This window comes from Sardina pilchardus, chromosome 4 (assembly GCF_963854185.1).
Source record: "Sardina pilchardus chromosome 4, fSarPil1.1, whole genome shotgun sequence".
In the NCBI taxonomy this organism is placed as follows: Eukaryota; Metazoa; Chordata; class Actinopteri; order Clupeiformes; family Clupeidae; genus Sardina; species Sardina pilchardus.
The window spans coordinates 30,368,865-30,391,409 of NC_084997.1; the positions used below are offsets into that span (position 1 = coordinate 30,368,865).

At 41.8% G+C, this 22,545-nt stretch overlaps 1 protein-coding gene across 4 annotated transcripts; it reads left to right on the top strand.

Moving 5' to 3' along the window:
• The first annotated feature begins 350 nt into the window (after positions 1–350).
• On the top strand, positions 351–17,075 carry LOC134078788 (tripartite motif-containing protein 29-like). Of its 4 annotated transcripts, XM_062534935.1 has the most exons (11): positions 351–550; positions 4,872–5,009; positions 5,205–5,291; positions 5,813–5,899; positions 6,028–6,316; positions 6,402–6,438; positions 6,553–6,816; positions 8,016–8,273; positions 11,565–11,834; positions 14,017–14,307; positions 14,401–17,075. In XM_062534935.1, exons 2-11 carry the CDS (start codon positions 4,873–4,875, stop codon positions 15,306–15,308), a joined length of 2,628 nt encoding a protein of 875 aa, XP_062390919.1. In that variant the 5' UTR covers positions 351–550; position 4,872; the 3' UTR covers positions 15,309–17,075. The 4 variants fall into 4 exon arrangements, 3 of the variants coding, with proteins under 3 accessions (XP_062390919.1, XP_062390920.1, XP_062390922.1); XR_009938865.1 differs by lacking the exons at positions 11,565–11,834; positions 14,017–14,307; positions 14,401–17,075 and adding an exon at positions 7,591–7,689 and having other exon boundaries at positions 8,016–8,151; XM_062534936.1 differs by lacking the exons at positions 14,017–14,307; positions 14,401–17,075 and having other exon boundaries at positions 11,565–12,909.
• Positions 17,076–22,545: the final 5,470 nt, after the last annotated feature.

Genomic DNA, 22,545 nt, shown 5'->3' on the forward strand with positions numbered 1-22,545 from the left:
AGTGAATTCTCACAGCAGCTTTCCCCAGCTTACAGTGAACAGAGAGCTTCTCACTGCACAGATTTGCATGAAAGAATATAACATTCATTCACGGAAATGGGTGTCACATTCGGATAGTTGGACGCATGCTTTGTGTGTCTTTTCCCCATATCAGAATGAATAGGCCTACATTTGGTGGGACGTCACCAATACATCAACTGCACTCGATCCCCATTTCGCGCCCAGACATGAACTACGAAGTAGGCTAGTGTAGGCTATTTTGCTCCGCCTCGATCTTTGATAGAGATCTGCCACACCTGAGCAAAACAGCCTACGGAAGTCACATGCGAGCTTTGTTGTGAAACTGGATGAGAGGTATGAATATCCGACCTAATTTGCCGTGTAGCCTAATTTGTAATGGTTAAGTTAAATAAAATCCGCGTACGTCGATTGTAACAACATGTAATGCAATAGCCTAGGCTACGTTAAGTTTATTTTTATTTTTAGTTTAGTTTAGTTTGAATATAGGTCCCCTTGTTTCCTGGTCCTTTGATCATCAGTGCAGATAAAGGTATGGCCTATGCTTGCACCAACACGGAATTTTAGAATAGAATTTAACAAATTTTACAATAGCCTATAGTAAAGTTGCAATGTTATTGCTTGTCGTTTTCGTTCACACAAACTACTTGGAGTTGCAAACAATATCGGATTTTTGGTTGATTTGACCTAGATCTTCGAATCAGGCACTTTACTTTGGAGTAGCCTACTACTTAACATTTGATCCTACGGTTGCCGTTCTATAGGAATCGTCCCGTATTTGACACATCAGAGACTGTACAAATTGTTTATTATTGAGTATTGTTTAGTCAAATTTGAATATAACATCGATTGCAGCCTTCGTCTTTCATTTTAAGATCGCCAGATTTACGCCAATCTTCACGCCCTTTTACCACAGACAAAAGTTGGTGTTTCTTGAATCCTTTCAGGCATAAAATGAAATTCCATTATAAAGCATACAGTAGCCTACCACTTTTTTCTCCATTTGCCTACCAGTAGGCCTATGCTTGCATGAGGAAACATCCCAAAACAATAACAGCCATATAATTGCTGTTATTTTCAGAGGTAGGGTATTTCTCATGCAACCATGCAAAAGCAATGGACTATGGTAATTACATCTTAATTATATCATATAGCAGGCCACTGACGTGCATAGGACATGTGCACATGTGCATAGTTTTCGTAAACTTTTTGTGAACAATTTTGGCACATTGACTTGAAGTGAAAGTGCATGGATAACAATATAGCATAATACTAATTGTGATAATGGTAGGCCTAATCATAATGATTTGATGGGGGTGGGGTGGAGGTAGGCCTACGTGTGGGCCCTATGACTCCAAAGTCTGCCATAAACGGGCCTCACGTTAAGCCTACAGCGGCAGTCGTGATTATTTTTCTAACTTAACTAAGATTCTAACTTCCGTTTTCACAAAACAATACATTTTCATGTTTTTCAAAATCAATTGATGCTACCTAACTCGAGTTCCTGCAGCGAACAGAGCAGCAAGTTAGTGCTACCCTATACCCTGGGGGCATGACTTTCAAGATGCTCGCAGAGTGATAGGCACAGTTGCCTGGCTGCTCTAGCGGTTGGCTGCAGCAACTCGAGCTAGGTTGTACCAGTTTTTTTGTGTGTGTTTCTGTTTTGTGTTAATGCCAATTATTTGACCACCAAAATGTACTGTATACCAGCACACCAACATATGTAGGCTAGAACTGGCCCTGCTGGAAAGGGCCATATGAAGACCCTTGATTACTGACTGCTCCTTCGTAACCCTCTCTGGTTCAATCCAGTAAAATATTATTTGGTCATTGTTAGTCTAAGATTTACGGCTTCCATTCATTCCAAAAACCGATTTTGCTCAAACAGGTGCCGATTTTGAGATCAACCATGTCACTTTAATTAAAAAAAAAAAAAAAAGTAGATTTTTGTACAAAAATAAAAATATGCTGGAGCAATGTGGAGAAAACTATGTGAAAACTGTCAGCTCCTAAGACAATATTTTTGAGGGTGCACATTTACCATATGGCCACCAGGTTGTGTCATTTCAATGCACTTTGGGCCTTTTTAGGCCATGACATATTCAGTGCCTAAAAGCCTTACTGTCTGTTTAGGGGCGCCAAGGCAAAACTCTTGTAACTCCTTACAAATTAATCTTCTAATCCATTTGAAAATGTAATTTGTTTACAATTGTGGTGTATCATAAGTTTTTGAATGTGAATTAGCTGATCAGAAATCTGAACAGTGGGCAGTCTCAGGACATAACTTTTCTCCACATTGCTCTAGCTGAGTCGTGAACAAGGCCAAGCAATGCTGGTATACTTTGCCTTTGTAGAATCAAATTGGTGAGTTTATGATACATAAAGGATATTTATGAAATGGATACCGTTTTTCTTAAATCAAACAAAGAGGCTCTTATCTCTTCTATTGTTAATATTATAAATCAGTCCATCAATGAAGGATTGTTTCCAAGCATATGGAAAACTGCTATTATTACACCAGTATTTAAAGCAGGAAATCCCATGATTATAAGCAACTACAGACCAATTAGTATCCTACCGTCAATATCAAAAGTGGCTGAAAAATGGATATCGGAACAGATTATAACACATCTTAATACATCTTCCTTTTCATTACATCCAATGCAGTTTGGTTTCCGCAGACATCACTCAACTGACACTGCAATGTTTTCTTTTAGAGAATATAAAGGCTAGATTGGACAAGGGAGGTGTAGTGGGAGCCATCTACCTTGATCTCAAAAAAGCCTTTGATACTGTCAATCATGACATTTTAATTGCAAAGCTAACCCGATTTAATTTCTCATCCAATGTAATTGCATGGATTAAATCATATCTTTCAGAGCGGAAACAGTGTGTCCGTATAGGTGAGAAAATCTCTCAAGTAGTCAACAACGGCGTTGGAGTCCCACTACTTGTTATTTAGTTTGTACATAAATGACCTTATTGATGCCTGTCCACCTGCTGTGTCTTGCCAGACGTATGCTGACGACACAGTCATTTATGTACATGCCAAAAACAAGAAAACTGCTGCTGATGAACTATCATCTGCTATGACTAATGTTGCTAACTGGTTAACCAGTTCATGTCTACATCTCAACGTTAGCAAGACTGTATGTATGTTTTTTTCAAAGTCTGCAAATAAGGATCCAGAACCTGTTGTACTAGTTGCAGGGAGAAAGTTACAAGTTGTGAACGAATATAAGTACCTTGGTATAGTAATTGATTCACAACTCACTTTTAAAACCCAAGTGAAGAAGGTTGTACACAGAATAAAATTCAATCTTAACAATTTTAGATACATAAGGAATAATTTAACAACTGAAGCATCTACATGTAAGTTGTATATGCATTCTATGATACTGTCACACATAAACTACTGTCTTACCAGCTGGACACAGGCATCAAGAACAACTCTACAACCAGTAGAAAAGCTTTATAAGCAGGCTTTGAAACCACTGGATAAGAAACCAAATGCTTATCATCATTGTAATTTTTTAGCAAAATATGAGTTCCTCAACTGGGAAAACATGATTAAGCTTGCTGATATAGTGCTAGTCTATAAGATCTTTCATGGCTTAGCCCCACCTCCACTCAATGAGTTCATCAAGCAAAATCTAAACACAAGCACAAGATCCTTTACTAGAGGGGACTGCAAAATACCATACAGAAAAACAGCTTTTGCCCAGTCAGCCTTCTCTTACCGAGCTGCACACACTTGGAATACCATACCAATACTGTTTAGGAGCAGCACAAGCATAAACCAATTCACTAAATCCATAAAACAATGGCTACTGGACAAACAAATATGCACTCACAAGTAATGTGGTTTAACCATCTTTTTGTCTGCATTTGTGAGCTGTCTGACTGCTGTGTAAGCTCTGTGTTTAATCTATTTTATGTTTTATGTCTTTTATTTTTCCTTCCCATTCTCTTATGCTGGTATGTTGCTACATCTGTCATCCTAGTCTGTTTTCTGGCTATGTCAGTATGTAGTGCTTGTATTACTTGTGATTGTATGTCTGTATACATATTTTATGTCTTTTTTCTTCATCTGTCTTCTTTTAAACATCAACCTGCCAGGGACTGCAGATGGAAAATAGTCTTTGACTAAATCTGGTGCATTTACATGTTCCATTGGGGCATGTTGATTAATGTACATTGTCCCTCTCTTAAATAAATAAATAAATAAATAAATAAATGATTTGTTCTCCTTAAACTAGGCATAACATGAACCGTATGATATGCATCTTTGTAAAATTAGTTTTGTTTTCCCGCTTTGGTTTGTTTGCCGCTTCTGTTCTGTTTCATTGTGATTATGGATGATGAAAAGTTCACAGTTGAAGTTCATCGTAGTAGTGATGAAATGTAGCCAGCGGTGGTTCACTGTTGGACCACTGAGAGTGGAGACATGCTTTGCAGAGTGAAAGTGTTTTCAGAGTAGACACTTTTTGTAAGCAGTCGTTTAAACATGTGTAAAATGATTTCTCTGCTGCAGGCATATGCTATAGCATGCTCTTTCAACAACCCACAAATTCACATTCCTAACATACCTTGCACTTACAGTACCATGCAGTTCCTTCTACACTACTATCTATTGTACTGATCTCTTTTTGCTGCTCTCTTTTTGTTTAGCTTGAATGTCCTCATCTACAGGTCACTTTGGATGAAAGTATCAGCTACTGTAGGCCTAAATGAATAATGTAATACAGTTGTATAGTATCCTTAGTAAGCTGCACATCTAATAAACCTAATTCTAATAAGCATGATACTGATGATGCTGATAACGATAACAAGTTTGCTTCAATGATCACCAGGATGGCGGAGAGGCATCCTGACACTGACGGAGTAATAGGGAAGACCAAATATGAAATGGAACTCCCTGAACAGAATGTTTTGGAGTCCCATGGTAAAGATGTGCAATTTGCTGAAAGTGTGGATCTTCGTAGCCAAAGGTGAGTTCAACAGAACAGCTGTTTTCAAATGTTTTGTGTATGGTTATGGTTATGGTTATGGTTATGGTTATGGTTGCTTAGCAGACGCCTTTGTCCAAGGCGACACTATGGTCTACGGTGTATCATTCCCACAGTAATTAGATTAATCTAAACATGTGGTCTAGCTTATGTTCACCATTGCTTTCACCATAACAGTCGCTCACCAGTACCCAGTGTAATTTCCATGAGGAGTGACGAGTCAATGGGTCGCTTTATTGAGTTTGAAGGAGAGCAAAGCACCAGGTATGTATGCCACTCTCTGCACTCGGTATCTCATATCACTTGGTTGGAAAATGCAGTCTTTTTTAGCCTGGTAGTAAACCAGACCCAGGAATCTTTCAGATTAAGGGTCTGGCCACAGATAATGAAAGTGGCCCAACTCGAGGGGCGGCACCAAGCATCCATTTGAAAAATCTCAAATCTACTGTAGCATGGACTTGGATAACACTACGACCAATGCTTACTCTGACTGATTCTGGACTATGATGCAATTGGATAACACTACAATCAAAAAGTTGTAGGGCTGTTGTCATCAGTTTAGCTCGCCCACACCTTTTTTGGTTTCCCCCTATTCCTGAGGTAAAAGTAACGTGCATCATTGCTCAATGCCAGAGTATCTTGTGTACACAATTCAAACTGTGCTGTCACGAGAACTCTGGATTTCCAGGGTAGTCTTTTTTCCCAAATAGATTGAAAGATGTACAATAATCCATTATCAGTCTTACTGGAGTTATTTTATTTGGTGTCTTCATCTTCATCACCAGGGTTGATTTGGATAGGCCAGAGTCGCTGAGCAGTTCATCTTCATATTTTGAACCTGCATTGAAGACTTCATCTGATAAAGCTCAGAGGTATATGCGGTGGAATATCTGAATACATTGTTTTAAATGTTTCTTACATTTATAGAAAATGAAGGCTCTAGCATGTTTTGTTTCGGTCACTGAAATATGATTTGATGAACATAATCTGTCTCTCACAGTGAACACACTACAGAACCTGGGGGTATTCTCTGTGCCGTTTGCCCAAAGAGGGCTTTCAAGTCCTGCCTTACCTGCATGGCCTCCTACTGTGAGCTCCATGTAAGGCAGCACTATACAGCTCCAGCACTGCAGAGACACAGGCTGGTGGAGGCCACTGAAGACCTGGAGCAGAAGCTGTGCTCACGACACCACAGAGAGCTGGAGCTGTACTGCAGGACTGACCAGACGGCAATCTGTATGATATGTATGAAAACTGAACACAATGGACACAATGTAATCACAAATCAGGTAGGATAACATATTCACTCAGTATGTGTGTAAAAAAAAATGTTCTGTAGAGGAAAATATGAAAAGTAATACTGTCTATTCTTAGAGCTTGGGAATGAAATCGGAAGTGGAAATTAAGTCAAGTAAGCATAATAACATTTTCAAATAATACTTCAACAAATACATTTCTGCAGTGGCCATTCATTTCATCATCCACAAAATCACATCTTAGGCTACTGGAAATGTCTTATTTTCAGCTGTCCCTCCTCCTGGGCCCATTGAGTTCTCCTCAGTGAAGCCAGACTCTGTGTGTGTGTGCTGGGGACCTCCTGAGGGACTGACTGGACCCCACATATTCAGGGTCACATGGACGGGTGAAGGCAGCCAGGGGAATCTTGAGGTGCAGGACCTGAAGCTACATGTGCAGGAGCTGACTTCAGGAGAGAACTACATGTTTACTGTGGCCACCCTCAGTGATGATGACAGAGAGAGCCCATGTGTGTCTGCAACTGTGCAAACAGGTTCGGTTTTTGGACTTTATTCATTCATTATACCCAACAGTGTTTGGGTCCTAAGATAACATCCAATAAGAGAATGAATGGGGTTTTGGAAAATCATTAAAAAACAATACCCTCTATAGTTAATTAACTGCCTGAGAGACCTTAAACTCAGAATTGAGAATAAACTCAATGTGTATGTTGTCTGTCTGTGGACATGTCCTCTCAAAAATATGACGCTTGCTGTCTGTTACCAATGGAAAAATGTCATCATTTATAGATGGACCTTAGGATGTTAGTAGGCTACACTGGACGATTGTATTAAGTTAACTGCATGACTGATCCTTGTGACACATCGAGCGAAGAGACTCTTTGTAGTCTGGCATTTTCCCAGTAAATTACTATGCAGTTATGTGGTAATTGCAATCTTTTGAAAATGTTTCCAATATTTTTGGGAAAAAAGCATGGCACTACATAGTACTGTACTTTACTGCAGAAATGCAATATTTTGGACATCAAAACATTTAAAAACATTCCCAAACAGACATAAGGTGCTTATAGAGCACGTCAATATGATTTGTCAAATGAACCAGTAAAACAATATCAGGGGATGGAATTACAGTATAACATTCACACCCAACTTCCTGCCCTAGCTCAATTTTAAAAGAGTTGACATTTTCATCATCAGTTTTGTGTTTGATTTTGACAGAGACATGGTCAACATTCCTGTGTAGGCTATCTGACAGCCCACAGGCATGAGCTGCACAACATTGTATGATTTTTATGATTATAACATAGTCACGGACGCCGGATTTGAAGGCAGTTTGCAGGGAGGCCACAGATAACATCAAACAGGCCATAAATTGAATATCCCTGCTGGAGCCTACCGCCAAAAAGGTTTCAAAAGACGAACTGATACCAATATGCATTTTAACGCACTAACCTGAATGCCTAGATTTTCTTAATACCTTATCTTGTGTTGAAATGCTACAAACATGTCTACAAACAAGCTTCGAGTTGACTTCCTCACTCTATAGAGCTAAGTGTTAGAGCCTATAGAGATAAGTGTTAGAGCCTTTGACACTAACAGTCTTGGATTAAAACATCTGTGATTAAACACTGCTAAAATAATAATCCCAATTATTTTAAACATAGTTTCAATCTTAAGATATCTTAAGTTAAATGTTAAGGTAAATGTTGTAATGAATATTTATTTCTTGCAGATATTCTTCCACCTGAATGTCTTGATGTAGATGTGCATTTAACGTCAGTCTCAGTAACATGGAGCAAACCAGCAGGAGTTGATCAGGCCTCATACTTACTGACCCTCTGCTGTGATGGGAAAACTCTACAGTCCATTTCCACCAGATCTCTTCAGCACTGCTTTTCTGAGTTGGAAATTGAGAGAGAATACAGCATCTCTGTGTCAACAGCACTAAAAGGTGGCCAGAGCAGCGCCATCTCTGAAACCATCAGAACAAGTATGCCACTCTTATTCCTGATAAAATCAGATCTAGCTAGGTTTATTTGTGTTCACAGTCATTCTGAAATATGCGTAGCAGTGGCACCTAATTTCAAACACAACAAATACCCACGTCGAATGCGTCGCCCGTGTGCACTCGAAAGTGCCACTCGAAAGTGTCTTTCTTTAATTTTTTTTTTTAATTTTGCAGAGAAGGGAGACTGTCGGTCACGGTTTGGAATGAAAGGGAGAAAACATGACATAGTAACATTGTGAATTCATTATTATTGTTATTATTATTTTTCATTCTTATTGTTTATTTATATTCATGAAGGCGTTAGTCAAGGCGGCAGCCCTGTGTTGCTTCCCTATCAAATCGAATGATGAAGGAAAGAGGATAGGGGATAAAAGCGTGACTGTGTGTAGGCACTGTGGCAAAAAAGCCATATGACGGTGGAAACACATCAAGCATGGCCACACATTTGAAGCGACATCACCCCGACGTTTCACTGACAGGAGTGAAACCGAAAGCTGCTCACCAGCCGGTTATCACCGCAGTATTTAGGCAGCCCCTTGCTGCACAATATGCCCGGGCTAATGCCCTCACAAATGCTATCGGTGTGTTTATAGGTGCAGACATGAGGTCGTATTCATTTGTGCAAAACGAGGGCTTTAAACACATGCTGAAAGTGCTTGAGCCACGTTACGACATCCTGTCGCGCACTCACTTCAGCGAAAAGATTGTGCCAGATCTTTATCAGGAGAAGATTTTTTTTTTTTTTTTGCTGAAAAGTGATCCAATCCGTGACTCTGATTCGATGAACGATCCGAACCACGATTTTTTTTTTATCCGTTGCACCCCTAGGGAGCAGCTGTTAACTTGTGTAAATGGGCCCCAGTTGTGGCGCGACTGGCTGGGGCACCTGCACCACACGCCGGCGACCCGGGTTTGATTCCCTCCCCATGATCCTTTCCAGATCCCACCCCTACTCTCTCTCCCACTCGCTTGCTGTCACTCTTCACTGTCCTGTCTGATTAAAGCAAAGCCCCAAAAATATTTATATATATATAAAAAAAAAGTTTGCTATCGCCCGAACAATGCAGCTGATCCATATAGGATAGAATTAAAACACTCCTTAACGTGTGTAATCCGAAGTAAAGCGAAAGTAAACAGAAATCACGCAAAAAACTTTGTAGGCAAGCGTTAGAGTCTTGAATTTGATGCGGGCGGCCAACGGTAGCCAGTGTAGCTGGATGAGCAATGGGGTGACATGCCCTTTTGGGTTGGTTGTAGACCAAGCGTGCTGTTGCATTCTGGATCATTTGAAGGGGTTTCACTGTGCATGCTGGGAGGGTATTACAGTAGTCAAGTCGAGAGAAGACCATTGCCTGTACCAGGAGTTGGGTAGCATCTTGAGTCAGGTACAGTAGGTCCTGATTTTCCGCATGTTGTATAGTGTGTAGCGGCACGACCTGGCTACTGAGACTACATGATCGGAGAAGGTTAGTTGGTTGTCGAGAACGACTCCTAAGTTTCTTGCAGTCCTGGTAGGTGCAACAGACAAGTTGATTTTGATGTTGATGTCATGATGTATTGTATGTATGGCTGGGAGGACCAGCAATTCTGTTTTTGAGAGGTTTAGCTGGAGGTGGTGTGCCTTCATCCATGTTGATATGTCTGAGAGGCAATCTGAGATTCGTGTTGAGATCAAGGGGTCATCAGGTGGAAAAGACAGATAAAGCTGTGTGTCATCAGCATAGCAGTGGTAGGAGAAGCCATGCGAGCGGATGATCTGTCCCAAGGGTGGTGTAGATAGCAAAGAGAAGGGGGCCCACACACAGGCCATTCAATATGCTTTACATAAACAAAAGCAAAAAACAGTAATAAAATATAAAGGTATAGAAGGGCAACGGTTTAAAAATTAAAGATTTCATCAGTGTTTTTCACACTTTTCATGAACTAGTTCAAAGTTCAGTTCACAAATGTTCAAAGTGAACTGTTTACGTTCATAGTTCACCATTTTAATTTTGAACAAAGTTCAGTTCTTTGTTTCTTTCTTTTTTTAATTTATCCATATACACTGGGTCACCTGCCTTGACCCCCATATGAACTTCAATCACATACTATTCTTAATCCATAGGGTTTAATATGACATCAGTCCACCCTTTGCAGCTACAGTATAACAGCTTCAACTCTTCTGGGAAGGCTCTCCACAAGATTTAGGAGTGTGTTTAAGGGAATTCTTGAGCATTCTTCCAGAAGTGCATTTGTGAGGTCACACACTGATGTTAGACGAGGAATCTGGCTCTCAGTCTGCCCTCTAATTCCATGCTCCCAACTTTGTGGAACAGTTTGGGGATGGCCACTTCCTGTTCCAACATGACTGTGTACCAGTGCACCAAGCAAGGTCCACACAGACACAGTAATTGAACCAGGTTTTGGTACTTTTGCCAGTGTGGGCAGGTGCTAAGTCCTGCTGGAAAATGAAGTCAGCATTTCAACAAAGCTTGTCTGCTTGAGGTACTCTAAAATGTCCTGGTAGGCGGCTTTGTTGACTGGACTCTGAATAAAACACAGTGGACCAACACCAGCAGATGGCATGGCTCCCCAAATCAACACAGACTGTCGAAACTTACACTGGACTCCAAGCATCTTGGATTGTGTGCCTATCTTTTCTTCCTCCAGACCTTGGTTTCCAAATGAGATGCAAAATTTGCAAAAAAGAATATCTCACCTTGCATGTCATGAGTCTATTTAATATATTAGTTTCACCTTTTAAGTTTAATTTCTGAGATAAATGAACTTTTGCGTTTTATTTGCACTTATCATTCTGAATGGTTGCGTTAAAGTATGTTGTTAAGGAAGAGTTTAAATGACAATAAACAGATGTACAGGAAAAACATGAACATAGTCAGCTGGGTTTGAACAAATGCCACACAGAACACATAGCCTACAGTACTGTACATGTTAGGGGACAGATTATCAGCGGCGCCACCTCAAGCATCAGGATACACGTAGCAAATTATAGCAATACCTACTTGCTGTTGGCTACATAATTTACATGTGGGCAATGTACAGTAGTAGCCTAACGTTGGCGATTTTTTTAGACCCATAGCCTACAGCGAGGCAATTTCTTCTGCACTTGATAGTCTTTAGAGGAGTGTTAGATTATCTCTCTTACAGTCATCAAGATAATGCAGTGCAGCGTTGTTGCGTTTGTGAAAAGGCTTTTATTGTAATAGACAAGAGAAATATGATGTTCCTGAAATTAGCTTTTGCTTACTAATGCATCCTATCTGATCATCACAGGTGTTCCAGTCCCAGAGAAACTGGCCTTGGGCTCAGTGACTCAAACATCAGCTGATCTCAGCTGGAGTCTGCATCAGTGGATGGAGCAGATTCCACACAGCTTCCTGATCTCCTACCACAGTGAAGGGACTGAAGCACAGACCATCTCTACAGAGTCCTGCAGCACAACTCTTACAGAGCTGCAGCCAGACACTCAGTACACTGCCAGTGTCTGCTGTGAGCTCAAAGATGGGTGGAGAAGTCTGACTACTTCAATCAACATTGAAACAGGTAAATAATTAGACAGGTGAGAAATAAGAATTTTGAGCGCTTGTTGGCAGATTTTAGTTCACTCCTTTTACCTTCATGGTAGCTTTGCACACTATTGACATTGCATCCACTTCCATTCCTCTTGCAGTGCAGTCTATGGTCAGCTTGATCTTTGAAAATGTATAGAATTATCCTGATGTACTAAATAGAACAGCTAAAGTGTTGGCTGTAAAGGCTGTTCACACCAAGAACAATAACTATAATGACAAAGTGTCATTCTTGATAGGGATGGGCATACATAATGGTACAGGATGCACTACTATACTTATTTCAATTTCAATTTATTGTCACTTATAGAGCGGCAAAACATTACACATGTCTCATGGTGCTTTACAGAGTGTTAAACATTCAGAGAGGGCCCATGAGTAAAAGGGGCAAGGAAAGACTCCCTAGAATTTTACAAATAGGAAGAAACGTCTGACAGATCCACAACTCAAGGGCCCATCCCATCTGCCTAGGGTCAGTTACTGTACAGTAAGGTCATTTTTAGTATCAAAAAGTCCAGTGTAGGGAATAAATTGTCCATAGAGATTAGGAATTTTCGGAAGGTAATGGATCGCCAGGATGCGGGGGCCAGGAATCCGGGCAAGGTGACCACAGCAGGCGATGGCGTGGCAGTCATAGGGATGGGACTTCAGGTGTGATGAGGGCCTGGCACAAAGATGGCTGATGACTGGTAATGGTTTACCTCACAGGTGAGGTATAGGGGGAAAAAGAAAGAGAAATAAAGTGGGTTAGTATTACTGTAAGTCATGATGGTTAGTATTAAAGGAACACTTCACCGTTTTTTCATATGAAACTATGTTATTCCCTTAACTAAGACGATTTGTTACATACCTCTCACGTTTCAATGCGTGCACTTTCTGGTGCGTGGCGCTACTTTGATAGCACTTAGCTAGCCCAGTTCATTCATTAGGATCCAAACAGAGATGAAGTTAGAAGCGACCAAACACCTCCATGTTTTCCTTATTAAAATACAGTGGCACGAATAGTCACACGATGAAGTATGGTGAGACAAAATAAAACGTGGTGCCTTTCTAAGCAGGGATAACTGGGAGCACTTAGACTCGGCGCAGTAATATCCTCACTCCAAAGTGAAACTGAAAGTGTAAGAGTGAGGATATTACTGCGCCGAGTCTAAGTGCTCCCAATCCCACTTACCTGCTTAGAAATTCACCAAAAAGCGCTTGGATAGTCCTTCAACCAATCAGACCAATGATCCGGTGCATCTTTTAGATAAGCTAGTTTCTGATTGGAGCCAAAGGTTCTGGCAGGGAACAGAGGAGATAGATGTGCAGGTTTCCAGCCTTAGCTGCCAGGCGAAATCCAAATTCGCCGGAAATTCAGGCAGGGTTCATCCAGCCTAGATCATTTGCAGAGTGAGTTTTAGGATGATAAAAAGCTGACAGCCAATCAGAATCCATCCAATTAAAGACATTCATCAACACGAGGAGAGATTTTCCCTATCTTTGGGCAGGGTATGGATGCTTTTATCATTAGTTAGTCACTCCTACTTGACAAATGTTGGTGAAGGGAGTACAAGGAGACTCTTCCCCACTATAAAACCTTTACTATAGCCACCATAATCTAACTTCAACAGCAACCTCTCTGATAGTCACAGCTCTGCTTTGTTGAAATTTTTATAATTCTAAAGTTGCCAACATCCATGAACAGCTGGCCTCTGCAAACATCACCCAGGCCGAACTGTATCCAATCTGGATCCCATCCCCCTTTCCCTAGTCAGAGCATGCTTACCTGTCAGACATGCATGAAAACATTTTAAAACAAAACTCACAGCCCTAGGTTATTTTGAGAGTGATGACTTTCACTATAGCATTGTCCTAAACGTAAAAAAAAACCATCTGTCTGTCTACACTGGAGAGTTATTATTTCTCTCTCCCCATTCTTTTTTAGCAGTCTTTTTGTCTTGAGTAGCCACGTTGGGTTATTGCCAAGATGGCTCCTGAGTGGTGAGACTTTCTACCAAGATCAAGGTCATGCATTGAATTGCTGGACTCCTACTTAAATATATTAAAAATCTGTTGTAATACACATCGGCAAATACCAATACATCTAAATTGTTCGTTGTAGCAACTGTGCAATCTAGTGTTGGCTCTAACAACACAATTGTGTATCATTGCAGGTAGTGGTATGCCTGAGGGATTGTCTGTGGATGCACTGAATGAATCGTATGTCAGTTGGGAAGCTGTTCTCAAATGGACCCCACCACATGGGGCCTACCAGAGTCAACACAGATTCAAGATCACCTACCACAGTGCAACAGGTCAAAATACTATTACAAACACGGTCTTTGCAGACTCACACTGCATAACCCTCACAGACCTGCAATCAGACATTTGGTACACTGCCAGTGTCTCTACTGTACTCCTAAATGGAAGGGAGAGCAAGTCCACTTCTGTCACCTTCCATACAAGTGAGTTAAATTACTCTGGATAGAAAATGAAATTACCTTGAGTGGCATTCAAAATGATGCAGGCTCAAATGTCTATGTTGTCTTTGATTTCAGGTGAGAGGAGGATCTTGGTGCTTGGAAAATCAGGTGAAGGTAAAAGCAGTGCTGGAAACACCATTCTGGGAGAAAAGGTTTTCGAAGTGGGCGATTCTGCAACTTCACAAACAAGCAGATGTGAAACAAAGAGTAGGATAGTCAATGGGAGGAAATATACCATCACTGACACACCGGGATTCTTTGACATAGACAGACCAGACAGGGAGTTGGTACCTGAGATAGCGAAATGCATCTTTAAAAATACCCCAGGTCCCCATGTCTTTATTATTGTGATGAGAGTAGGGAGATACACAACACTGGAGCAAAAAGTTGTAGAGAAGATTGAAGAATTATTTGCAAAAGATACCTTCAAACATGCATTGATTCTTTTCACACATGGTAAACACCTGAAAGACCAGACTATTGAACAGTATGTGGACCAGTGCAGTACTGTGCACAGAAAAGCTTCTCTGAAGTACTTTGTCATGAAGGAATGTCATGGTCGGTATCATGTCATAGATAATGAAGACTGGAATCAGGATGAGGGTACCAGTAGCAACAGAACAGAGTTAGAGAAGATGTTTGCCACCATAGAAGACATTGTACAGGAGAACGAAGGGTGTTACAGTACTGACATTTCTTTGTTAGTTGTGCAAGCCATTCAACGAGAAATGGAGAGGATGAGGGAGTATGAGAGGCACCTATCTGACAGCGACATCAGAGAGAAAGCCAAGAGCCGAGTTGAACAAAAAGTTTTGTTGAATAAATGTGTGGCTACACTTCCAGTGCTGCTCTATTCAGCTTTCAGTTTAGGTAAGATTTCAGGATCTTCCAGTTGTGTCCACAGAGCAGCAGCTATGACAGAATATCCTAATGAAACAGTAAAGGAGGCCTGTCGACAGTTGCGTCTCTTATTGCAGGAATAGCACTGTACATTGTTATTCAATGTCTTGTACATTGTACAAACTCAGATGAAAAGAGGCAAGAAAGAAACAAGCAGACCCTAAAACCTAAATTACATTTTGGCATTGTCAAAACAGATTGGAGCTGTTGGATCAGTATCTGGTGCAAAGTGCCCATAATGCCTTATTTTGCACGCCATATCACACAAGGTGCCAATAACACCTTATTCTAACCCATATACTATTGTACCAATTGCATATACTGTAACTTGTTTGTTAGGTAACCAGTACTAAACATAGTGCATGAAAAAGACCAGTATTCATGCTATGTGTAGACTGAATTTGATCTGGTTTCCATATTTATTTACAAAATCCTTACTGTATTCATCATTCTGTAAAGAGGCTAGGTGACGGAACCACGTTTTTAAGTAGCCAATGAATGTTAGGGGAAGACTTCAGCCAGCATCAAGATGTGGCATCATGTCAGGGCTTTTTTCCCTCCTCCTCTTTCTCTCTATCTCTCTCTTTCTCTCTGGTATGCTCTTGACTTTCTCTGTCCTCTTGATATTTTCTTTTCTGTGTCTTTTGTTTTGTCTCATCCTCACTGATGGGAAGAAATGGGTCACTCTAATTGATCATCTTTATATATTTCCCCCCCCAATATGTTACTCTTAGTGCTTAGATCGTTTAGATTAGTTTAGGATGCCTCTCATTGATATGATGTAATCTATATCCCAAGTCAATATTTTATTTATTTGTTTTACTTTGTTTTCCTGTGCTCTGGTTTTAACCAGAGAGGCAGATTGTGCATTAGAGAAGATTTGTCAACTCACCCAAGTGGGGTAACCAGCAGGGAGCAGTAGACCCTGTGGCTTTGAGTACTAACTAGTGAATAGAATAGAAGAATAGAATATATACTATTCTTCTTCGTGAGGGAAATTCCGTTCTCTGCATTTAACCCAATTTAACCGAATTAGTGAACACACAGCACACAGTGACCCACAGTGAGGTGAATCACACACTAACTCAGAGCAGTGAGCTGCCTGCCCAACCAGCGGCGCTCCGGGAGCAGTGAGGGGTTAGGTGCCTTTTTCAAGGGCACTTCAGCCGTGGACTGGTCGGGGATCGAACTGGCAACCCTCAGGTTACAAGCCCGATGCCCTAACCAGTAGGCCACGGCTGCCCCAACCAGTAGGCCACGGCTGCCCCTGTGATGGTCAGTACTTTGAACCCTTATAATATAGGAGGCCAAGTTTAATAAAAATCCTTTCCATGTGCTCAGGAGGTATCGTGCAGACACTGCCATAACAGGCAGAACCAAGCACATGCCTGCCAGCTGGCACTGAAGGTATTCTGAAGCTGTGAAGTTGTAGCCATGTGAGGAATAAGTATGCTGACCTCCTCTCTTGCCAGTTGTGTTATTTAGTAGTCATTGTTACTGGTGTGTACTGTACATGTACTGTTTGCACTGTTTTCTGGTTTTCTGTCATGCTGTCCTTGTCAATTATGCTGTGTAACTCATTTTATTGTCTTTTTTTTGTCAATTGTCAATGATGCTGTGTACTGTACTCATTTTACCGTACTCCCCTTTTTTTGACAATAGCCAATTATGTTGTGTACTCATTTTTTTTTTTATCAATCATCATTACCTAGTGTACTGATTTAATACTTTTTTGTCCATTTGCAATCATGCTGTCTACTCATTTTATAGTCATATTTTGTCAATTGTTAATTATGTGCACTCATTTTTATTGGTGTGTTAAAAGCACTATATACATTAAATATGTTATAATTGTTGTTATTGTTGTTATTATTTTTAAGAATGAGTTTTAACCACCACTAATAACCACCACTGCTTAAACACCACTGCTTACCACCACTACTTAAACACCACTGGTTAACCACCACTGCTTACCACCACTAATGAAACACCACTGCTTACCACCACTACTGAAACACCACTGCTTACCACCACTACTGAAACACCACTGGTTAACCACCACTGCTTAAACACCACTGGTTAACCTAATGACAATAAAGCAAACTAGCATTGACCAGCATTACTCTCTGTCCATCTCAAACATGAGGCCTAACTCTCTATGTCAAATGAGAAACAGTAGCACTGAGGCTTAACCCTCTCTCCATCTCAAATGATATATCAGTGGCACTGTGGCCTTGCTCTCTCTCTCTCTCTCTCTCTCTCTCTCAATTTCAATTTCAATTCAATTCAATGGGGCTTTATTAGCATGACCGTTAAGGCACAGTATTGCCAAAGCTACAGGGCACAGAACGTACCAACATATAAAACATCAAGACACATATTACATGAATCAAATGGGAATCAACCAACATCATGCACGCACACACACACACACAGACACACACACACACAGACACACTCTCTCTCTCTCTCTCTCTCGGATCAGAAACTCACAGGTTTGCTGACTCCTGCTCCAACCCTGCTGGTAGGCAGTGGCTCTGGGGCCTAACTCTCTCTGAAACTCCCAGGTCTAGTAGACAGTGGCAGTGGCACTGAGTCTAACTCTCTCTATATATCTGGTAGGCAGTGGCACTGAGGTAGCCTGGCTTGCGCCTACCACTTTCCAAATGAGACATCGTCTGGCAACCAAACATTCATTTTCTCGTATTTGAAAAAAATGCCCATATCCGTTCATTGGGCGCCACGGGTGTCTATCAAATGCATCTGTGCATCATCATCTTGCTTTACCCCCCTCTCTCAGGCAAAAAATAGGGTGGTAGTTCCCAGACTGCCTTAGTAGCGTGAATGAACACCCAGGCTAGCACTGAGGCCTAACTCTCTCCCTCTATCTGGTAGGCAGTGGCCTGAGGCCTAACTCTCTCTCTGAAACTCACAGGTCTGAATGGCACTGCAGACTCCTGCTCCAATACCGCCAGCTCCTCCAGGTCCCGTGCCGAGGCTGCAGACGTTTCCTGTTTGCTCTGGAAGAACAAACACGGACAGCTCTGGGTGGAGTTGAGGGGTTTCCTCCCCTTGCCCCTGAGAACAAACAGTGAGTTCATCCACCTACTGAGGAAGAACAACACCGGAGAGTGAGAGAATGGAGAAGGAAAAAGAAAAGCGTGTCAGGCAGCAGGGCCTGCGGGTATGCAGATGGGGGAACCGCGGCTCATCATGTGGAGCGTATAAGTGAACTAGAACGGAGCCGGTTCTAGGTATTGATGGAAAAAGAGAGAGATCTTATCTCCCTCCTACCATGAACCTTGGTTGGGCACCTCACTGGGCTCTGGGTCTGTTAGACTTACGGTGTAATTGCATTGCTTTAGGTTTCCAGTGTACAACAGCACTCAATATAGCTCTCTGTGTATGCTATGTTCCCATAGGCTGTACTACAGTATGCATTCTATGTTCCCACAGGCTGTACTATGTATTCTATGTTCCCATAGGCTGTACTATGTATTCTATGTTCCCATAGGCTGTACCAGAGCCATATAGATACTGTACATGTATCTGTATGGCTCTGGGCTGTACTAGTCTCTGTTCCCATAGGCTGTACTAGTGTATTCTATATCTTATGTTCCCATAGGCTGTACTATATTAATTGTTCTATAATACACTTGCTTCAGGACGTTTCTGTCAGAAGACATATAATGGGGAACTGGGGTCCAGCAGCAAACCATCAGTCCATGAGAGACAGGAACTGGGCCATAAAAATGCACTTGCCTTAAATCTATACCTGTGGTGGGCTGGCCTGCTTTCTAGTATTCTGACCAAGTGATTGGCCGCTCTCAGTTCCAAAAATCCCGTAACCTAGAAACTGGCATGAAGAAGTGCTGCCATATTTTTCCAGTCTCTTATGGGTGTCGCCATAGATATTATTAAAAAGCTAGATGTCGCATTTGGCTTCATTTGGTAAATATTGGTGAGGGTAACAATCACTGGAGGCCAATGGAGAAACGTCTGACTGGAAATCAGACAGGTGTCTCATTACCGGCAAGTGTGTTCCATAGACAGTAAGGTGTTTGCCCTTAGCAATATGGCGGCCTCATTTACCTATGCCACCTAATAGATCTCGATGGACATGCGATGTCTAGCTTTCTAATATCTACAGTATGGGTGTGTCCACTCTGTGTTCTCTACTGCTCTAGGCAAAATCATTGCTCTCTCACATTGCCAGAGGTATGGCTCTGTGGCGAGATCTGACTACAGTGTGGTCAGTGCTGCCCTCTGCTGGAAGACACTTAAAGAGTAGGCTCACTGGAGTCACCAAGTAGCCACTGGGGAAGGCGATTTCGCCATGTAAAATGTGTTTCTGTTTTGGACTACAATCAACATCAATAAACTCAAAGTAAGAAATCCATATAAAGGGTTAACCTGTTTGGGTTTGTAAATTGTAAAAGGTGGTGTGGGATTACAGACAAGAAAAGAGACACTGTTGGCATGCTCCTATTCAGCATACAAATTAAAGGTTATACAGACTGGGTCAGATATTCAAGAGTAAGCTTATCCAACAGGGGACAAATTGTCCAAACATTTGCCACGTTCAAGAAAAGTTTATATATATAAGTAAAAGTCAAAGTAGCCCTAGTCTAGCATACCTTTGAAAAGTATAGGTCATGGTGCGCTCAAACGACTAACTTGGCGCATGGAATCTAAGAACGTCCGCGTTATCTTTAACACGAAATCGAAAGTAAAAACGTGATATCGGAGCTTGTTATGGTCGACATTTTGATCGGGGTAAGATTTGTTTTTTCCCCATTATATCTGATTAATTTCAGTAAATCCTGTGATCACAAAGTTGACTACCGATTACCGAATAGCCTATCTAACGTTGGTTACTTTCAATGCCTGACACGGTTAAACGACGTAGCCCTAATAATCCAGAGAAAACGCCATCGGGCCTAGGCTACGCTAGCCTCGCGAGCCATCCACGTACTTCCGGCCAAGGATTGCCTCCACTACGAGTCTGGCCGTGCTCCTCTGTGGAGCATTCTGCTCGGTAGAATTGTAACAGAACGCCCCCCCCTCCAGAAAGCAGCCAATAAACGAAGAGACGGGTTGGTGGGGGCGAAAGGGGGAGGGCGCTCGTGACGATGACGTTAAACGCCTGCGCTATGTTGTTATGAGTAACTATCGCCGATTGGGTGAGAGCTGTCCAATCAATTCAAACCAGAACTGGGCGTTACTTCCCGCTTCCTGCAAGCGCTTCAGAGCAAAGAAATTCCAGACCATAATAGAGCTCCCCAGTCCCGCCCACAGCCTTGTCCGGAAGAAAAAATCCAATACAATTTCTCCATTGACAATTGGAGAATAAGCCATAACATCGTAACCGTCCATGGTAGACTTAAAACCAGCTACGATGTGACTAAGCGATTATACCTGCTCATATAGATGTCAAAAGTTAATGGGGGCATCAACCTTGTTTTGAGAAAACAATGCTTTATTCACGATTTAACGAGAGAGTACTACACTACCCGACACCCTAACGTGTAAAACTGGTGAAAGCAGAGCCTTTGATTGGTAGAGATCGCCGTTGCCATGGCAATGCCAAACAAACTGTACTCAGCTTTTCCCGCGCCTATCGTCCAGCTTCGTCTCGCTGGAACTTCAAAACTTAAAATGGCTGCAGGGCTGATCAGGACCGATGTGTGGTCTTCCGAAAAATAACGGTTTTCTCATCTTGAAGGTTGAATTTACTCAATGGAAACGGTAGGAAGTAATCATCTTCTTTTCTCAGATTAATATGGAACCATGTTAAACTCTGGTTAGGCTGCAAATGTTGGAAATGTGTGTACGTTTGCAAAGCATCCTGGGATTTGAGTTCTCTATCTCGGAATTTAAGATATGTACACAGTCTTGTACCTTTCGCTTTTTTTACATTTTCTGTTCATTTTTTCACTCGAAATTATAAGTTATATGCGTATGAGTCACATCGTAGCTGGTTAGCCTAAGGCATGGTCTAAAACTCTTTATATCGGAATTTTTCCAGAAGTCAATGGGAGAAATGAATGAGAATTTTACTTCCGGACAAGCACCTCTCTCGGAGGAGGGGCGGGACTGGGGAGCTCTATACGAAATGAAATGGTAGTAGGCGCGTTCAAGTTGGCTGCGCAGCACAAAAACTGCGCAGCACAAGATGCACGTGGTTAAAAATCTGTCCACGATGGTCTAGATGGGCGTGTTTTCGACTCGGCAGTCGGTATCACATGGCCTCAACTTATCGCGGGAGCAAGGCGTGGCCAGGCGGCTGCTCCGCAAAAGAGCAGCCGGTCTGGAGGTACTGCGGAGAGCAGCGGAGCCTAGACCCTGCCTTCATGACGTCAGGTCTTTGCCCTAATTGGCTTTTACATCCCTGACGTGTGTGCAGGTGTTTAGATGCCTCCCCATATCCACAAGAGTCCGTGCGGGTCCGTGCCTCGTGATTCGTCACATGGTCAAGTCTAGACCACGGGAAGTAGAGAGTGTACAACTTCATAGCAGCGTTTGCATCCCCGCCCCTGCTGCCACCGGCAGCTCTCGTTGCTGCAAAAGGTCATTTGGAGTTGAACTTGAACACGGCTAGTATTATGGGATGGTGAGGACCAGGCTAAGGCTACGCCATTTTGCGCCTGAATCTACACGCATTATCCACTAACTGCCTAAAGCATCCCCATCGTGTTGGGTAGCCTATAGCTTTAGACTTAAATGAACACCATGAACCAGGCCTTTAGAGAAAATGTCGTTTTATTTAGCCTGTTGACACTTCTCTTTAACGAGGCTAGACAAAGGTCAATGTGCGCTAAAGCAGGTTAGGTCAAATACTTGTTTTTATAAGTAGCCTATAGGCTAACTCTTAAACCAGTTTTTAGTGGATATCATAGGGATTCTCCGATCAATCGACCAATATTCACTTAAAAATAGCTCGATCGGAGCACTCTTTGAAGGCAGTTCAGATGACGTAAAATGTTCAAACCCCACCTGACCCCTGATGATCAACGTGGAAAATGGTAACGTGAAAGTGTTTGGGTTTTTTTTAATTTTTTTTTTATTTGGTTCCTTACATTTCCCGTCTTGATCTGCTGGACGGATCTGATGTGATTTTAGTCATATGTCGGTCGGTTTATTACTCCTATGCTTGTGTGTGGCTATTTTGTTTTAAAAATATGATTATTGTCAAACTTATTTCCTCCTGTTCATCGCGCTCCACCTGTCTCTATTCTCCAGTGGGGCCCGCCCCACACTTTACAACTGCTTTATACCTGAAGTTGCTCGTTTTTAGTTGGCCAGTTCCTTAGTTTTTAG

Excerpts from the sequence above, each read along its gene's own strand:
- LOC134078788 (XM_062534935.1), top strand. The coding sequence starts at position 4,873 with ATGGCGGAGAGGCATCCTGACACTGACGGAGTAATAGGGAAGACCAAA. Across the intron at positions 6,439-6,552 it reads GGAAGTGGAAATTAAGTCAA|CTGTCCCTCCTCCTGGGCCC; the intron begins GTAAGCATAATA and ends TCTTATTTTCAG. Across the intron at positions 6,817-8,015 it reads GTCTGCAACTGTGCAAACAG|ATATTCTTCCACCTGAATGT; the intron begins GTTCGGTTTTTG and ends TATTTCTTGCAG.